At 48.1% G+C, this 15,031-nt stretch overlaps 1 protein-coding gene and 1 non-coding gene across 4 annotated transcripts in view; both read right to left on the bottom strand.

Annotated features, from left to right (window-relative positions):
• The window catches only part of Carm1 (coactivator associated arginine methyltransferase 1), a 48,805-nt gene that overhangs the window by 15,421 nt on the left and 18,353 nt on the right, over positions 1-15,031 (bottom strand). For all 3 annotated transcript variants that reach the window (XM_059267458.1, XM_059267459.1, XM_059267460.1), the window contains exons 2-3: positions 5,573-5,698; positions 556-662 (exon numbers count right to left, since the gene is read on the bottom strand). In XM_059267458.1, the coding sequence (XP_059123441.1) occupies positions 556-662; positions 5,573-5,698 (233 nt within the window). The remainder of the gene's footprint in view (positions 1-555; positions 663-5,572; positions 5,699-15,031) is intronic.
• LOC131915766 (U1 spliceosomal RNA) lies at positions 4,478-4,641 on the bottom strand. The gene has a single exon (XR_009380420.1). It is a non-coding gene; the product is annotated as a U1 spliceosomal RNA (small nuclear RNA).

Below are 15,031 nucleotides of genomic sequence, written 5' to 3'. Positions count from 1 at the left end.
AAAGAAGAGGAATGGATGGAACAAAACCCTAGAGCTCAGAGCGCCAGGCAGGTGATGTGCGGTGTCTCTCTGTAAGACAACAGGCGATCAGGAGGCAGCGTGGCACCTGGCAGGGCCACAGGCTTGGGCATCAAGCAGACCTGCTTTCTCATCGTGGCTCTGTTGCATAAGAGCTGTGTGACTTGGAGCAAAGTCACTTAACCTCTCTGAGCCTCAGTTTTCTCATCTGTAAATGGGGACAATAACAGTTGTTGGGAAAGTCCAAGTGCTGCTGGCATGGAAGATTGCTGACACAGTGCCTTACACTCACCAAGGGTTTAGGACATTGCTAGAGTTCAGTCACTACTCTAAACACCTGGGGACTTGGGCATCACAGATGAGGAAACTGAGGCCTAGCAGCAAGTGGTGAACACCTGGTGAGGCTACGCAGCTAGGAAGGGACAGAGCCAGGATGAGCACCCATGTGGGCCTACTCTGTGCCGCGTGACCTCCTGTGGGAAGGCAGGGAGGGTAACAGCAGGGTGGCTGTCTGGCCCAGGATAGGTGCTGACTCACCTGGAAATACTGCACAGCTGAGGACTCCTCTGTCCGCTCGCTAAACACAGAGCGCTCCAGTGTGTGACCCCGGCAGGTTTTCAGGATGTTGTAGAAAGAACAGAAATCTGGAAAGGGGAGCCAGATCAATGGGAGGCCAGTGCTATGGCCCTCTGGGAGAGTCTGAGGGCCTGGGCATTTGCTCTTCCTGTCTGCCTTTCCCAACTTGTCTACTTGGACACATGGGAACTGGTGACTTCCTTTTCCCCAATACAATGTTCCAATTGAGAAGGAAAGGAGAAGAGCCAAGACTGCCGCTCTGACCGACATGAGGGCATGACTGCGGGTGCACGTGGTGAGGACAGGCCTGGGCATTCCTCCCAGACAACAGCCTGCAAGTGTGGGAAGCACCTCACAGGAGCCTCTGGGGATGGCACTGGACACAAGGACAACACCTCAATGTTGAAGAGAGCAGGCGAGTCCTGTGGACCCAGAAAAGCATGTGGAGAGGGTGTCAGCACCCTTCCCTGGGACACAGTGCTGTGAAGTTCTTTGAACTGATTCACACAGAAGTCACTCAGAAGGTGGGGATCAGCTGCTCACCCCTAGTTGAGGAACTATAAACAACTGATCGCTGCTGGGGAGGGAGAGTTTGTTTTCTCTAAGGGTGTGTGTGGGATCCCTGGTAGGTAGACCACGTGCTGGCGGATGGCCTCCCCCAGCAAGTATATGGACAGCACAAATTGGACTGGGTGGATTATACATATTAAAGAAAAAATAAAAAGAAGAGGAGACAGGATGGGGCTTGAATCAGGGAGGAATTAGGGGTGAATATGTAAAAATACATTGTATGAATGTGTGAAATTCTCAAAGAATAAAAATACATTAAGAAAAAACTTATTGAAGAACCTAGAAAAATGGCCACCAATTACAGACTTAAAAAAAAAAAAAAATAGTGCTGGAGAACTGGCTCAATGGATAAAATCCCTGCTAGAGAAGTGTCAGGACTGGAGTCCAGATTCCTAGTCCCAGTGATGAGGGGATGAAGATGGGATCCTTGGAGCACACTGGTTAGCCTCCCCAGCACAGCTGATGAGCTCTGGGTTCAAGTGAGAGGCTCTTTCTCAGTAAATGAGGTGAAGAGCTTCTGGCCTCCATACTCCTATGCACATACATGCACATGCACCTTAACGCATGTACTCCTATCCACACAAACACATACATTTACACACACACATATACACAGATACATGCAAATTAACTAATAATTAAAAGCCAGCCAGGAGGCTGGGCAGTGGTAGTACACGCTTTCAATCCCAGCACTCAGGAGGCAGAGGCAGAAAGATCTCTGTGAGTTAGAGGGGTTTATGAAGCTAGTTCCAGGACAGCCAAGACTACACAAAGAAATCCTGTCTTGAAAAACTAAAACAAACAAACAAACAAACAAACAAATAAGTAAATAAATAAAAAAAAAAGCTGAATGGCCAATAGCTAGGCAGGTGGTAGGACTTCCAGGTAGAAAGAGAACTCTGGGAAGAAGAAGGTGGAGTTGCCAGCCAGACTCGGAGGAAGCAGCACAGGCAGTACAGAGAGATGAGGTTAACAAGCCACATGACAGAACGTAGATTAAAATAAATGGGTTAATTTAAGTTTTAAGAGCCAGTGGGACAAGCCTAAGCTAAGGCCGAGCTTTCATAATTAATAATAAGTCTCCATGTCACTATTTGTGAGCTGGTGACCCAATGAAAAATCCAACTACAACTCCCTGAGCCTGAACTAACCCCAGGGCACATCACCTCTAGGATTTGTTATTTATTTATTTATTTTTATACCTATGGGTATTTTGCCTGTATGTATGTCTGTATACCTGAGGAGTCCCTGAGAGGGTTTTGGATCCCCTGGGACTGGAATATCAGACATTTGTGAATTGCTATGTGGGCAATGGGAATTGAACTTGGGTCCTCAGGAAGAGCTCTTAACCACTGAGCCATCTCTCCAAACATCCCTCTCTAGCAATTCATTTTATGTGTATGGGTGATTTGCCTGCATCTATGTATTTGCACCACTTGCATGCCTAGTGCACACAGAAGCTAGAAGGAGGTTTCAGATCTCCTCACACGGGAGCTGCAGACAGTTCTGAGCTGCTGCTGAGTGGGGAATAGAGCCAGTACTCTTACCTGCCGAGCCATCTCCCCTGCCCGTCTCCAGACTAATAATCTAATGTGGATGGTAATTCTGGTGGTAGTATTTCCAACATGTCTTTAGCTGGGTGGTAGCGCACCCCTTTAATCTCAGCACTCAGGAGGCAGATATCTGTGAGTTAGAGGCCAGCCTGGTCTACATAGCAAGTTCCAGGACAGCCATAGTTACACAGAGAAACCATGTCTCCAAAAATCAACCACAACAAAACCCCAAAACCAAAATTTTTACTTCTTCTTACTATGTATATTATGTGTTGGAAGCATATGCCATGGCATGAATGTGGAGGTCAGAGGGACTCTGTGGAGTGGGTTCTCTCCTTCCGATCTTTGTGTGGTTTCTAGGGACTGAACTCAGGTCATCAGACTGTGCAGCAGATCTTCAGTTGCTAAACCATCTCTCCAGTCCCTAACACTTCTTTTTTAAGGATGAATTTGGGGACTGGGAAGACTGTTCAGTGGATAAAGTGCTTGCCATGTAAGCGTCAAGACCTGAGTTCAGATCCCCAAAAGCCACATAAAATTACCTGATGTGGTAGCATTATTGTCTCTCACTCTAAATGTAGAGATTAAAAAGTCCCCAGAAACTTGTGGGTCAGCTAGCTTGGGGTGCTCAGTGGTGAACACTGAAAGATTACATCTCAAACAAGCTAAAAGGTGGTGACCGACATATACGGAGCTCTTCTCACCCCCACATGTATGCCAGCACAAGCACACCTACGCTCACACACACCTACACATGTATGCCAGCACAAGCACACCTACGCTCACACACACCTACACATGTATGCCAGCACAAGCACACCTACGCTCACACACACCTACACATGTATGCCAGCACAAGCACACCTACGCTCACACACACCTCCACGTGTATGCCAGCACAAGCACACCTACGCTCACACACACCTACACATGCACGAAAATTAAACGACTCAACAACAAATCTGGGTTCAGCAGACCCCCTCCACAGGAACACATTCCGAGATGTTCAGCCCTTCCATGAGCTATGCTGCCTGTGTATGTAGAACTAGGAGTGGTTATTCAGCTCAGGCCACATGTGTAAAGACTCTGTGTCAACAAAAAGTTTTTTTTTTTTTAAACAACAGACAAGTAGCCCAGGCTGGCCTTGAACTCCTGGTCCTCCTGCCTCCACCTCCTGAGTGCTGGGACTGTAGATAGTGTGGGACTTCAAGCATGTCATACAAGGGCTCACCCACTGAGCTACATCTTAGTCCCTCAAATTTAAAACAAATCTTTTCAATTTTGGGGGGACAGTGTCTCCTGTGGCCCAGGCTCCTTCTCAGACTTGCAACATAGAAGAGGCAGGCCTTGCACTGATACTCCTGCCTCTCCTTTTCCCTCTGCGTTAGGATCACCAAGAAGGGAAGGAGACGGGAGGGGAGAGGAGGGAAGGAAAGGAGGCCCGAGGATGCTTGTGCAGGTGACAAGGAACAGCTCCACTAGTGGCACAGGTAACCTCTTGGGGAGACAGTGCAGGGCTCTGGGAAACCAGCAGCCCCCTCTCCCCTGTACCAGTCACCAGACTCACCAGGCACTCCACTGACCAAGTCCTGTCACAGGACAGTCACAGGCCTGGCTACTGCTTCAAAAACCCCAAGGTCCCTGCTTTGTTCGCCTGGCTTCCACAAGCCCTCCTCAACAACCTCAGTGTCCCTAACATGTCTAACAGCAGGCCTGCTCAGAGCCCTGGAGCTTCTTTTTTTTTTTTTTAATTTATTTAACAGGGGAGAGCGCGAACGCAGTCCCCCACTACCACAAATTATGCAGTCGAGTTTCCCGCATTTGGGGAAATCGCAGGGGTCAGCACATCCGGAGTGCAATGGATAAGCCTCGCCCTGGGAAAACCACCTTCGTGATCATGGTATCTCCCCTGCCAGGTAAGTATGCCCCGGAGCTTCTTTAATGAAAGCGAAGGTTCTGCCCACCTCTAGGCCTCATCTCACCCCTCCCCTGGGATCCTAGCCACAGCGGAGAAAGCTGGCCTCAGGCCTAATCCAACTAGCTCTCTGAGAGGCTTAGGTATGACAAGAGAGTCAGGATGGCCCCTTTGGAGGAAAGGACAAAGAATTGAGACCCAGAGCATCCACAGCAGCCACTGAGGTGCCAGGTCAGGGCATCTGTTTAACACCAAGACTACATTCCTACTGAGGACATATCTCCTCATGGGGCTGGTTTTTTTCCTTCTTCTTTTTTTGAAGCAAGGATCTTGCTATGCTGGCTGCTCAGGCTAGTTTCAAACTCTTGTGCTCAAGTGACCCTCATGTTCTAGCCTTCTAGGAAGCTGAGACAATGAGCATGTGCCACCATACCCCATACCTGGCGACGACTATAACTTATACTCTGTCTTTAAGCAGGAATCCTTCCTTCTGCCTCCTCAGCAGCTGGAACTACAAGAGCTACAAGTGTATGCCAAGGCATTCAGCATATGCAAGTGCACAGTATGTGTGCATGTGGTGGTGGTGCCTGTGTATGTGGAGGCAAGTGGTCGGGTTTGGGTATCCTTCCTTAGGAATCATCCACCTTTTTTTCTGAGGCAGTCTCTAGCCCGGAACTCTGATGAGGTAAGGCTGGCTGGCCAGTGTGAGCTGCAGGGATATACTTGTCTCTCTCTCTCCTCTCTCTCTCTCTCTCTCTCTCTCTCTCTCTCTCTCTCTCTCTCTCTCCATCTGAGATTACAAGCTCATGCTGCCAAGGCTGACTTTTCACGTGGTGCTAAGGACTGACAGAGCTCAGGTCCTTACGCTTGTGTGGCAAACACTTCTACTAACTGACCATCTCCCCATCTCCCAGGCTCCACCATGGAATCAAACACATACCGTGGGGTGTGGCGAACTGGATGAGGACACTGTTGCAGCCCAGTGTGATGATGAAGGACTGCCTGCCCACACGGCTGCACTCTGTCTCTCGGGACACTGAGCACTTGAACACACACACATCTTCATCTGCAAGAGAGAGACGGATGCTGGCATGAGCAAAGGGGCCCTGGTGACTACCTTGCTTTACTGTGTCCCCGCCCTCCCCATCCTTTTGGGGTGCCTCATAAACACTTTGAAGGGCTCTTCCTCTGTCTCAGTGAAAAAGAGATAAGGGACGACTGCACTGCAGGGATATTACCAGGGTCCCCAGGAGATCAGTGTCTCACAGGGGAAGACAAGCATACTCCCAGGGGAAGGCCTGCGCTTCCAGAGACCTCCTGTCCCCGTATGAACTGACAGGTGGGGAGAACCTAGGCAGAGCCATCCTTAAGGAGGGGCAGAGATAGTCTTAGGAAGACACAGACAACTCAAGGATAATGAAGGGGTTGGGGCTTTGGCGTCTTGGCTCTGCCAAAGGGGCATTTGTTCAGGTCCTTCTGAGTTACAAGGGTTGTCACTGGACTTTATAGCTGTCAGAATGGAAGTACCAATGACCCTTTAGGATGGTCCTTTGCTCTCAGGGGCAATGACTGTGTCCTTGGCAGTGGGAGCCACGTGCAACCTATGCTTCTGTGCCACCTACAGCTCCTCAGAAGGATACAACAAGCCATGTGGTTTATCCAGGCTGGTGGGGCAGGGACCCAGTGAGCTACTGTGTATGCTCAATTACATAGCCCAGAAGCCAGGAAGCACGACATGCCCATCACAACCATATTTTCTAGTTATTTGTTCAACAAGAGTCCAGTACACTGAAGGATGAAACCAATATCCCCGGGAAAAGGATATATGTCTGACTGTGCTGCTATCCCACGGCACCTGTGTAGTACTATTCTTGCTTTAAAATTTTTACATTTTATTATTGATATGGTGAGTGTGTGTGTGTGTGTGTGTGTGTGTGCAAGCATGAAGTTAGAGGACATGCCTTCAGAAGTTGGTTCTTATTTGTATGGTATACCAAAGCCTCTGGGAATCAAACTCAGGTTGCCAGGCTTAGGCAATAGCGCCTTCTCCCCATTGAACCATCTGCAATGCCCCCAGGAAGTACTTTTGATCTTAACTCATAAAGGGACAGCAGACACCAGCAGATACACGGAGTGGACCAGCTTGCAAGACAACCTTTGAGGTCTCCTCAAATGGTCAACATTAGGTGAGAGAAACCACTGAGAACTATTCTAGAGTGAAGGAGATACAGGAGAGGCAGCTAGTAAGTATCCAATGGACCCAGGCCTGGATCCATTACACTAGATGGACGGTGTGAAATGAGACACTGGCTCCATGGATCTCAAGTAGCTCAGGCTAACCTGTAACTCTGTGCAGCTTAGTATGATCTTGAACTCCCACTTTCACTGCACCAAGTGCTGGGGTTACAGGTATGTACCGTGTGCCTGGTTTATGTAGTGCTGGATTAGAACCCAGGGCCCTGTGTGTTGTTTAGGGAGTGATCTACCAACTGAGCTATAGTCACAGCTCCAGAACATCCTTATTCCTAGAACACAAATGCAGCAGTGAGTAAGTTCACTGGACCAATGTTGCTGCTCGCACATGGCTTGCCAAATAAGTAGCAAAACAGAAAAAAAAAAAAAAAAAAAAAAAGGGCTGGTGTAAATGTTGCTGAAGACATGTTTCCAAGCACCCTGAGTAGCCAAAATAGAGTGAAAAAGAACAATTAGTCGGAGGAGTCTCTGATTCAAAACAGTCACATAAAGCTTCAGTAATCAAAATAGAGTCTTTGAAAAGAACAAGACAGACCTGTAGAACACAGAAATAAATTCTGCCATTAATGGTCAAGTGACTTCCTACAAGGGTGCCAATGGAGAGACAAGCATCTCCAATAAGGAACACTGGAACATCTGGACAGTCACTTGGAAAACCATGCAACTAAATTCTGACTTCATACTATAACAAGAGGTAACTCAAGTGAAACTGGCCCAAACGAGAGTTCATACTAGAAGACTCTTGGGTTGGTCAGAGTGTCATGACTCAGGGTAATGGCACTTGCTGCCAAGCCTGATCTCCTGAGTTCAATCCCAGGGATCCATATGGTGGAAGGAAATAACTGACTTCCAAAAGTAGTCGTTTTCTGATGTCTACATGTATGCACACACACAAATAAAATTTTTAAATGTAATTAAAAAACCTACAGGGTGGGGATGGAGAGGTGGCTTAGTGGTTAAGAGCACTGGCTGCTCTTCCAGAGGTCTTAAGTTCAATTCTCAGCAATCACATGGTGGCTCACAACCATCTATATAGTGAGATATGATACCAACAGAGCACTCATACCTAAAACAAAACAAAACAAAAACAAACAAACAAAAAACACCTATATGGCTCTTTGAAAGAAACACAGGGATAAATCTGTGACTTTGATTTGGCAATGGATTCCTAGCTATTAAACTAAGAGCATGAGAACTATAAACTGCAATTTTTATTTGATTTTATGTGCACTGGTGTTTTGCCATGGGAGTCAGATCACCTGGAACTGGATTACAGACAGTTGTGAGCTTCCATGTGGGTGCTGGGAATTGAACCCAGGTCCTCTAAAGAGCAGTCAGTGTTCTTAACCACTGAGCCATCTCTCCAGTCCATAAATTGTAATTTTTGAAAAATTTAAAATTATAAATTCGTGGGGAGGCTGAAGCATCCCTACTCGGACTAGGAATTTGGGACCAGCCTGGGCAACATAACAAGATCCTATCTCAAAAACAAAACAAAGTGACCCAGGAGCATGCTTGTCCCTCAGAACTCTTGAACCTGAAATTAGGAGACTCTTGAATTCCAGGCCATCCTGAGCTACACATTGAGACCCTGACCTTAAAAAAAAAAAAAAATGGGCAGAGCACTTACCTCAAAAGTACAAGGCCCTGGAGTCTATCATAGCAATAAAAAAACCACAACAAAACAAAAATGAAAATAAACAACTCCAACCCTGTCTATGAGATGTCACTTCTCATAATGTCTACAATTTAAACAGTGACATGAAGCAAGTGACTGGAGAGATGTGGAAGAATGAAGGCCAGCAAACATCTCTAGAGGGGATGTGACTGCCTGACACAGCAACTCTCTTCCAGGTATATCCCCGCAAAGAACAGCAGGCAGAGCTTCAAACAAATGCTTGTTTGCAAATAGTCAGCTTTAGGGACTGCAGCCATAGCCCAGTTGGTCATGAGGCTGAGGCCAAGAGGCTTGCTGAATCTTAGCCCAGGAGTTCAAGGGCCAACCTGGACAACACAGTAAGAGCTCAAAGAAAGAAAGAAAAGAACATGCTGGGGTCAGGGCTAGTTGGTAGAGTGCTTGCCTAGAATGCAGGAAACCCTAGACTCTATCCCCAGCACAGCATAAAGTACATCAAGCAGTAGGAGTGCTGCAAAGCTGTAAAAAGCCTTCAGAAGTTGAGGCAGGAAGATCAGAAGTGAGAAGGAAACACACACACATACAGAGAAAGAGAGATGGGGAGAGACAGAGACAGAGGACTATTTATTCCCAATAGTCCAAACTAGACACAACTCAAATTCCATCAACTGATCAACAGATAAACAGAATCAGATAATGGTATTATTTAAGCATAGAGAGAAACAAAGTCAAGACCAGCTACAGCCTGGAACACTACCAGAAACTACTGTCAGAAGGGGGCAGCCACAAATGTCGTGCAATAAATATTGCATTCAACGGAACAGCAGGAAGGGTAAACCGAGGTGGCTGGGACAGACTTTCAGTTGCCAGGGGCTCTGAGAAGGCAGTGGGGGAGCAAGAGCTTCCTGGTGTGGGGTTTCCTTTGAGGTGATGACAGGGTTTTGGAGATAGCTAAAGGTCACAGTTATATAACACCGAATAAGCTCAATGCCACTGCATTGTACTTTAAAATGCTTTGTGTTAGTTTATGGGACTGTCACTTCAATAGAGAAAGAAGACTGATCCCTACATGACAGTAGGGTGCAAGGGGGCTTACAGTACTCACAGGGACCCTGGCTCCCCTGTCCTTCTGTCTAGCCTAGGGAAGAGCAAGGCTCTAGGGGCAGAGCCTGACTTAAGGCAAGTGTGTTGGTTGTCCACTGCCCTAGACACAGGGACCTAAGGCAAGGTGCCTAGGACCACACCCCTCCTGGGACACAAGATAAAGATGATCTTCCGGGTGGGTCTGTATGATGATAAGACCCCAGAGTGCTTGTTTATCCAGCTGCCCTGAGTGCTCCTCTACAACCTGGCACCAAGAAGAGCTGTGGCCAGGGCTACCCTGGCTGAGAGATCTGAAAGCACAGATGAAGGAGTCAGCATTCTCTGAGTATCACAGCCAGGCCTATCCTCTGAACACAGGAGGCACCAGGAACCTTTCTGATATACCCATGCAAGCTAACAAACCAGCTGCACCACAGCCATCCCCCGTCCCGTCTCGTCCCTCCCACCCCACCCCCACCCCCGATTTAGGTGGCCTGGAGTACAAGCTTGGCTCTGAAGAATTTGCATGGCACATGCAAAATCCTGGGTTCCATCTCTACAAAAATAAACCAAAAGCAAACAAAATGTTCCTTTGGCAGAGGCCACATGCATGCCTAGAACCCCAGCTGGCCAGGTTCATCAGTATCAAGGGAATAAAAATAAAGTAGGGCGACAGAGCAGGACACTCGATGTCCTCCTCTGATCTCCATGCAAGTATGTGCCTATGTATACACACCAACAGTAACACATGCACATACAACACACGCACTGACTGACACACACATACACAGGGGAGGGTTGAGCTGGATATGTTGGTTCACACCAGTCAAGCTCAGGCCAGAGTTATCATTTCTTTCTCTAGAGTCCCTAAGGGAAAACAGGAATGGCAGGTTATGGGTGGGAACAGTCCTTGTCTGGGTGGATTCTCAAATGGGTCTCAAATAGAGCATAAAGAATAGGTTAAAACAGGGCTGAGGACCCTGGTCCTGGCCATCAGAGCCTGATCATTTCAAGTTCTGTGGCCAAGGAATGAGAGTCTAGGGTGACAAGGAACAGCTGTACAGGGCAAGTGGGACACAAACAGATAAGATTTCCCATGATAGGAAGACCTTCAAGACAGCCCATGTTGCTCCCTACAAAAAAAGTCCCTCATCTATCCCCCAATTTCTGCCATGAGACAGCCACCTAACACTTTACAAAGGCCCCTCATTTCTTATGTCACCAGCTTGCTCAGACAGTAACGATCTTACTCAAGGTTACACAGAGAGATAGGCTCTCGTGACTGTCTTCAGTTATTGCTCCTGGCCAAGGTGCTAGGACTTGACAGCATCCTGAAGTGGCCACATTTTTCTAAAGAAGAGCCAAACAGCTGGTTCTGGTGGCACAGGCCGGAAGGATTTGCTGAAAGAGGCAGAGGCAGGTGGATCTGGAGTTCGAGGCCAGCCTGGGATACACATCCTTTAGCCAGGGGGTGGTGGTGCACGCTTTTAATCCCAGCACTCGGGAGGAGGAGGCAGGCGGATCTCTGTGAGTTTGAGGCCAGCCTGGACTAAAGAGCGAGTTCCAGGAAAGGCGCAAAGCTACACAGAGAAACCCTGACTTGAGAAACCGCCCCCCCCAAAAAAAAGAAAAAGAAAAAAAAAAAAAAAAAAAAAAGAAGAGCCAAACAGTAAATATTACATCTATTCAACTCAATGGTAAAACTCTTGTTGAGCATATGTTCAGTCCTGGGCCTCGTCTCCAGCACTATTATTAAAAAAGAAAAAAAGAAATCTTTCTGTAAGGACGATCTGTATCATAATGACTCAATTCGGTCTGCAGCAGACTTCAATAAGTAAACAAATAACTACGGCTGTGTCAATACAACTTTATTGACAAGCCAGGCAGAGAGCCAGGTTTACTTCACAGGACTGCCATGTCTAGAATTACAGGTGTAGTGCTAAGCCCACTTTCTACTCACGTCCTCATCTGCTTACCAGATATAGATAATGAGAACATCCACTTCCCATCCCAGACTTGAGGGACCCATGGCACTAAACTATGCAAGTCAGGAGATGCACCAAAGCCATTGTGGCTGGGAGACTGGGAAAAAACTCTTAGTGAGTGCAGGGAACCTGTAGGGCAGTGGTTCCCAACCTTCCTAAATGCTTCAGCCCTATACAGTTCCTCATGTCATGGTGACCCCCAACCATAAAATTATTTTGTTGCTACTTCTTAACTGTATTTTGCTACTGTTATGAATCATAATGTAAATATGTTTGGAGACAGAGGTTTGCCAAAAGGGCTCTCAAGTCACCAGTTGAGAACCACTACTGTAGAAGAAGGAGGGCTGCCAAGCTGAGGGGCAACATGAGGCCTAGTTAGACATACAGCTCCAAAACCTAGAGGCTCCCACAGCCATGGGCAGCACTAGGAAGATTCTTAAGCTAGGAGACATGGAGGGGAACTGGGTGGAGGAGGATGGACTGGGGATGCAAGCTACACTGTTCCCCACCTGGCAGAAAACCCAGACTCTAACACTTGTCCTAGACCTGCTGCCTTCCCAGGACAGAAGGATCTACAGGACCCTGAAGCTCCTGCAGGAGCCCCTGACCAGATAGTCCCAGGGTCATGCCAAGCCTTGGTAACGTTTTGGTCTACCCTACTAGTCATGCACCACCTCAGCCCAACTGCTGGGCTCTCCTCTGCTCAACATCCTCCTCACTGTGCACACTCAGGAGGCAGAGGTCACTGGACCTCAGGAGTTCAAAATCAACCGGGGTAGCAATAGTGAAACCCTTCTCAAAACAAACATGCCATGTGTAGGGGCTCACACCTAGTCCCTAGCATTTGGGAAGTTAAAGCTTAAGTATCACCCCTGAGTTTGAGGCCAACATGGGATACACAGTGAGTTCCAGGTCAGCCTGAACTACAGAAGGAGACCCTGTATCCAAAACCTTTCTCTGCCTAGCTGGGCAAAGTGGGCTGGGGAGATGACTCAGTGGGTAAAAGCAGTAGCTACAAAAGTCTGCAGGCCTGAGTTCCATCCCTAGAACTTTTCATGTGGACGAAAAGCGGGGTAGATGTCCAGCATCTGTAATCCCAGCACTCCTGTAGGGAGACAGCAGGCAGAAATAGGAGAATCACCCAGAAGCTCACAAGCCAGCTGACCTGCAGGAGTACAGTCTATATTGGCAGAAACAATGATACTCTGCTTTAACAAGAGGGCCGGGGCTACGGTGTCGCATGCCTTTAATCTCAGCACTTGGGAGGCAGAGCCAGGCGGATCTCTGTGAGTTCGAGGCCAGTCTGGGCTACAGAGTGAGTTCCAGGAAAGGCATAAAGCTACACAGAGAAACCCTGTCTCGAAAAAACAAAAAAGGTCAGAAGCAACTCCCAAACAATGGCCTCTGACCTCTACACAATGTGCCAGGATAGGTGCACCCATGCATACATACAAAGTAACAAAAAAAAAGAAAACCTCATTGAAAACAAGTAAACAGGAAAATAACATTCATGGCCTCCTGGTTTCTCAGAGTCTTCAGTAAGAAGTCGTAAGTACACATGGGACTCACAGGCCCTCCGTAGCATCCTCTGCTTCACTTAACCCTGCCTGGTCCAGGCACTAGCTCACTGGTTAATGTGGTGATATATTGTGCACCCTAATAAAATTTGCCTGAAGATCAGAGAACAGAACAAGCCACTACATTAAACATAGAGGCCAGGCAGTGGTGGCACACACCTTTTTTTTTTTTTTTTTTTTTTTTCGAGACAGGGTTTCTCCGTGTAGTTTTTGGTGCCTGTCCTGGATCTCGCTCTGTAGACCAGGCTGGCCTCGAAAGAACTCATAGAGATCCATGTCTGGCTCTGCCTCCCGAGTGCTGGGATTAAAGGCGTGTGCCACCACTGCCCAGCTAGTTTGTCCTCTACCCCGTCCCCCCTCCAGCAGGAGCTCAGTGTGTGGAAGCACAAAGCCTCAGGTCCAAATGCTAAGCCTGCTCTGTCCATACCTAAGTATAGCTGAAGATCTTTCCATTGCTTGAAGGTCACTGTTCCTGACCCCTTGTCTAGAAAGCAACAGGGCAAGCAGAAATCCCTTGATGCCTTAAGTTGTAGGCTAGAGAGACCGGTAGGAGTGCGCAAGACCTAAAGGGAAGCTCTTCTCCAGTGGAACCTTCTATTTGTATAAGGAGTGGGAAGAGGGGCAATAGGGTAACACTAAAAAGCAGCTAAGTAGGTGGGACAAAGGTCAACAACACCCCACACCCTCACCTGCCCAGCAGGAGGCTATTATTGCCACCCCTAGAGGAGCATCTTGGGCACTTGTTGGGAAGCACACACATGGGCCAAGTATGAAGTCTTTCCTTAAATCACCTAACACTGCCAAGTACAACAGGGTCCTTTACCTTCCAGAAGAGCCATTCCACAGTGAGAGGAGGTTTGGGGGAGGGGGAAGAAGCCCCCAACCTTTCCCCAAGACTAAGATGAAACCCTGAGCCCACCTAGCCTCAGCCAGTGCACCAAGCAAAGGGGCAGGGTCCAGCTGTGAACACAAGGACTGAGTCTTGCTTCACATGCTGAGAGCCTGCAGGGGTGAGAGGCAGCCAGTGAGAAAACAAGAACACAGAGTGCTGGGAGGGAGTAGACAGGCTGATGCACAGGGATGGGGTGTAAACTGTATTACAAACACCCCTGTCCTCCCACCTCCCGTCCCTGCAATAACTTGGCCTCCAAACCACTGGCCACCAAAGGTTTCTCCTCTACCTTGTGTGGCTAGATCACTGTGTAGTCACCCAGCTGGGACAGGGCTAAAATAAGCTCTGATCAAGGAGGACCACTGTTCAGCTGCAACCCTGGGTCTTGGTTCCCTCATCTAAGAGTAGGGTAGGAAGACTGATGGAACCCCAGGGAAGGCTGGGCAGGCCTGGAGGGTGGTGCTGAAGACAAGCTGTTGACAGTGCATCTGTGAAGCAGGTACAGAGGGATCAGTCCTTCCCTGCTGTGTCATGGAGGGGGAGTGGCCATCATCACTGCTTAATACAGAAGTAGTCATGACGGCTGTCACCAGTGCAGATCACCCACGGTCATGGAGAGAGCTGACCCAGGAGCTCAGCCAGATCATCCTCTTGTTGTAATCTAAGGCAGATGAGCTGCTGTCCACAGAGAAGCTGGGAAGTGGCTGCAGCCAGTCTGCCTGCCCTGGGGCATATGAGGACTATGAGGTCACCCTAGGCTCTTCTGTCCTTGCTAGGTGAAGCATCGCTTTCTTCTCACGTCTCCAGACCAGGGAACTTCCTTTGCTTTCCTTATCCTACACAGCTCTACTTGCAAACAAGCACAAAGACAGATACAGTATAAGGAAGTCCTGAACACAAAAGCTAATACCTACTAGATGAATGAACAAATGAATGGCCAATTAAAGTAGCTGTTTTGTTTTGTTTGGGGGTT

The sequence above is a fragment of the Peromyscus eremicus genome, chromosome 7 (assembly GCF_949786415.1).
Source record: "Peromyscus eremicus chromosome 7, PerEre_H2_v1, whole genome shotgun sequence".
Classification (NCBI taxonomy): domain Eukaryota; kingdom Metazoa; phylum Chordata; class Mammalia; order Rodentia; family Cricetidae; genus Peromyscus; species Peromyscus eremicus.
This window is presented reverse-complemented; position numbering and strand designations above follow the sequence as displayed.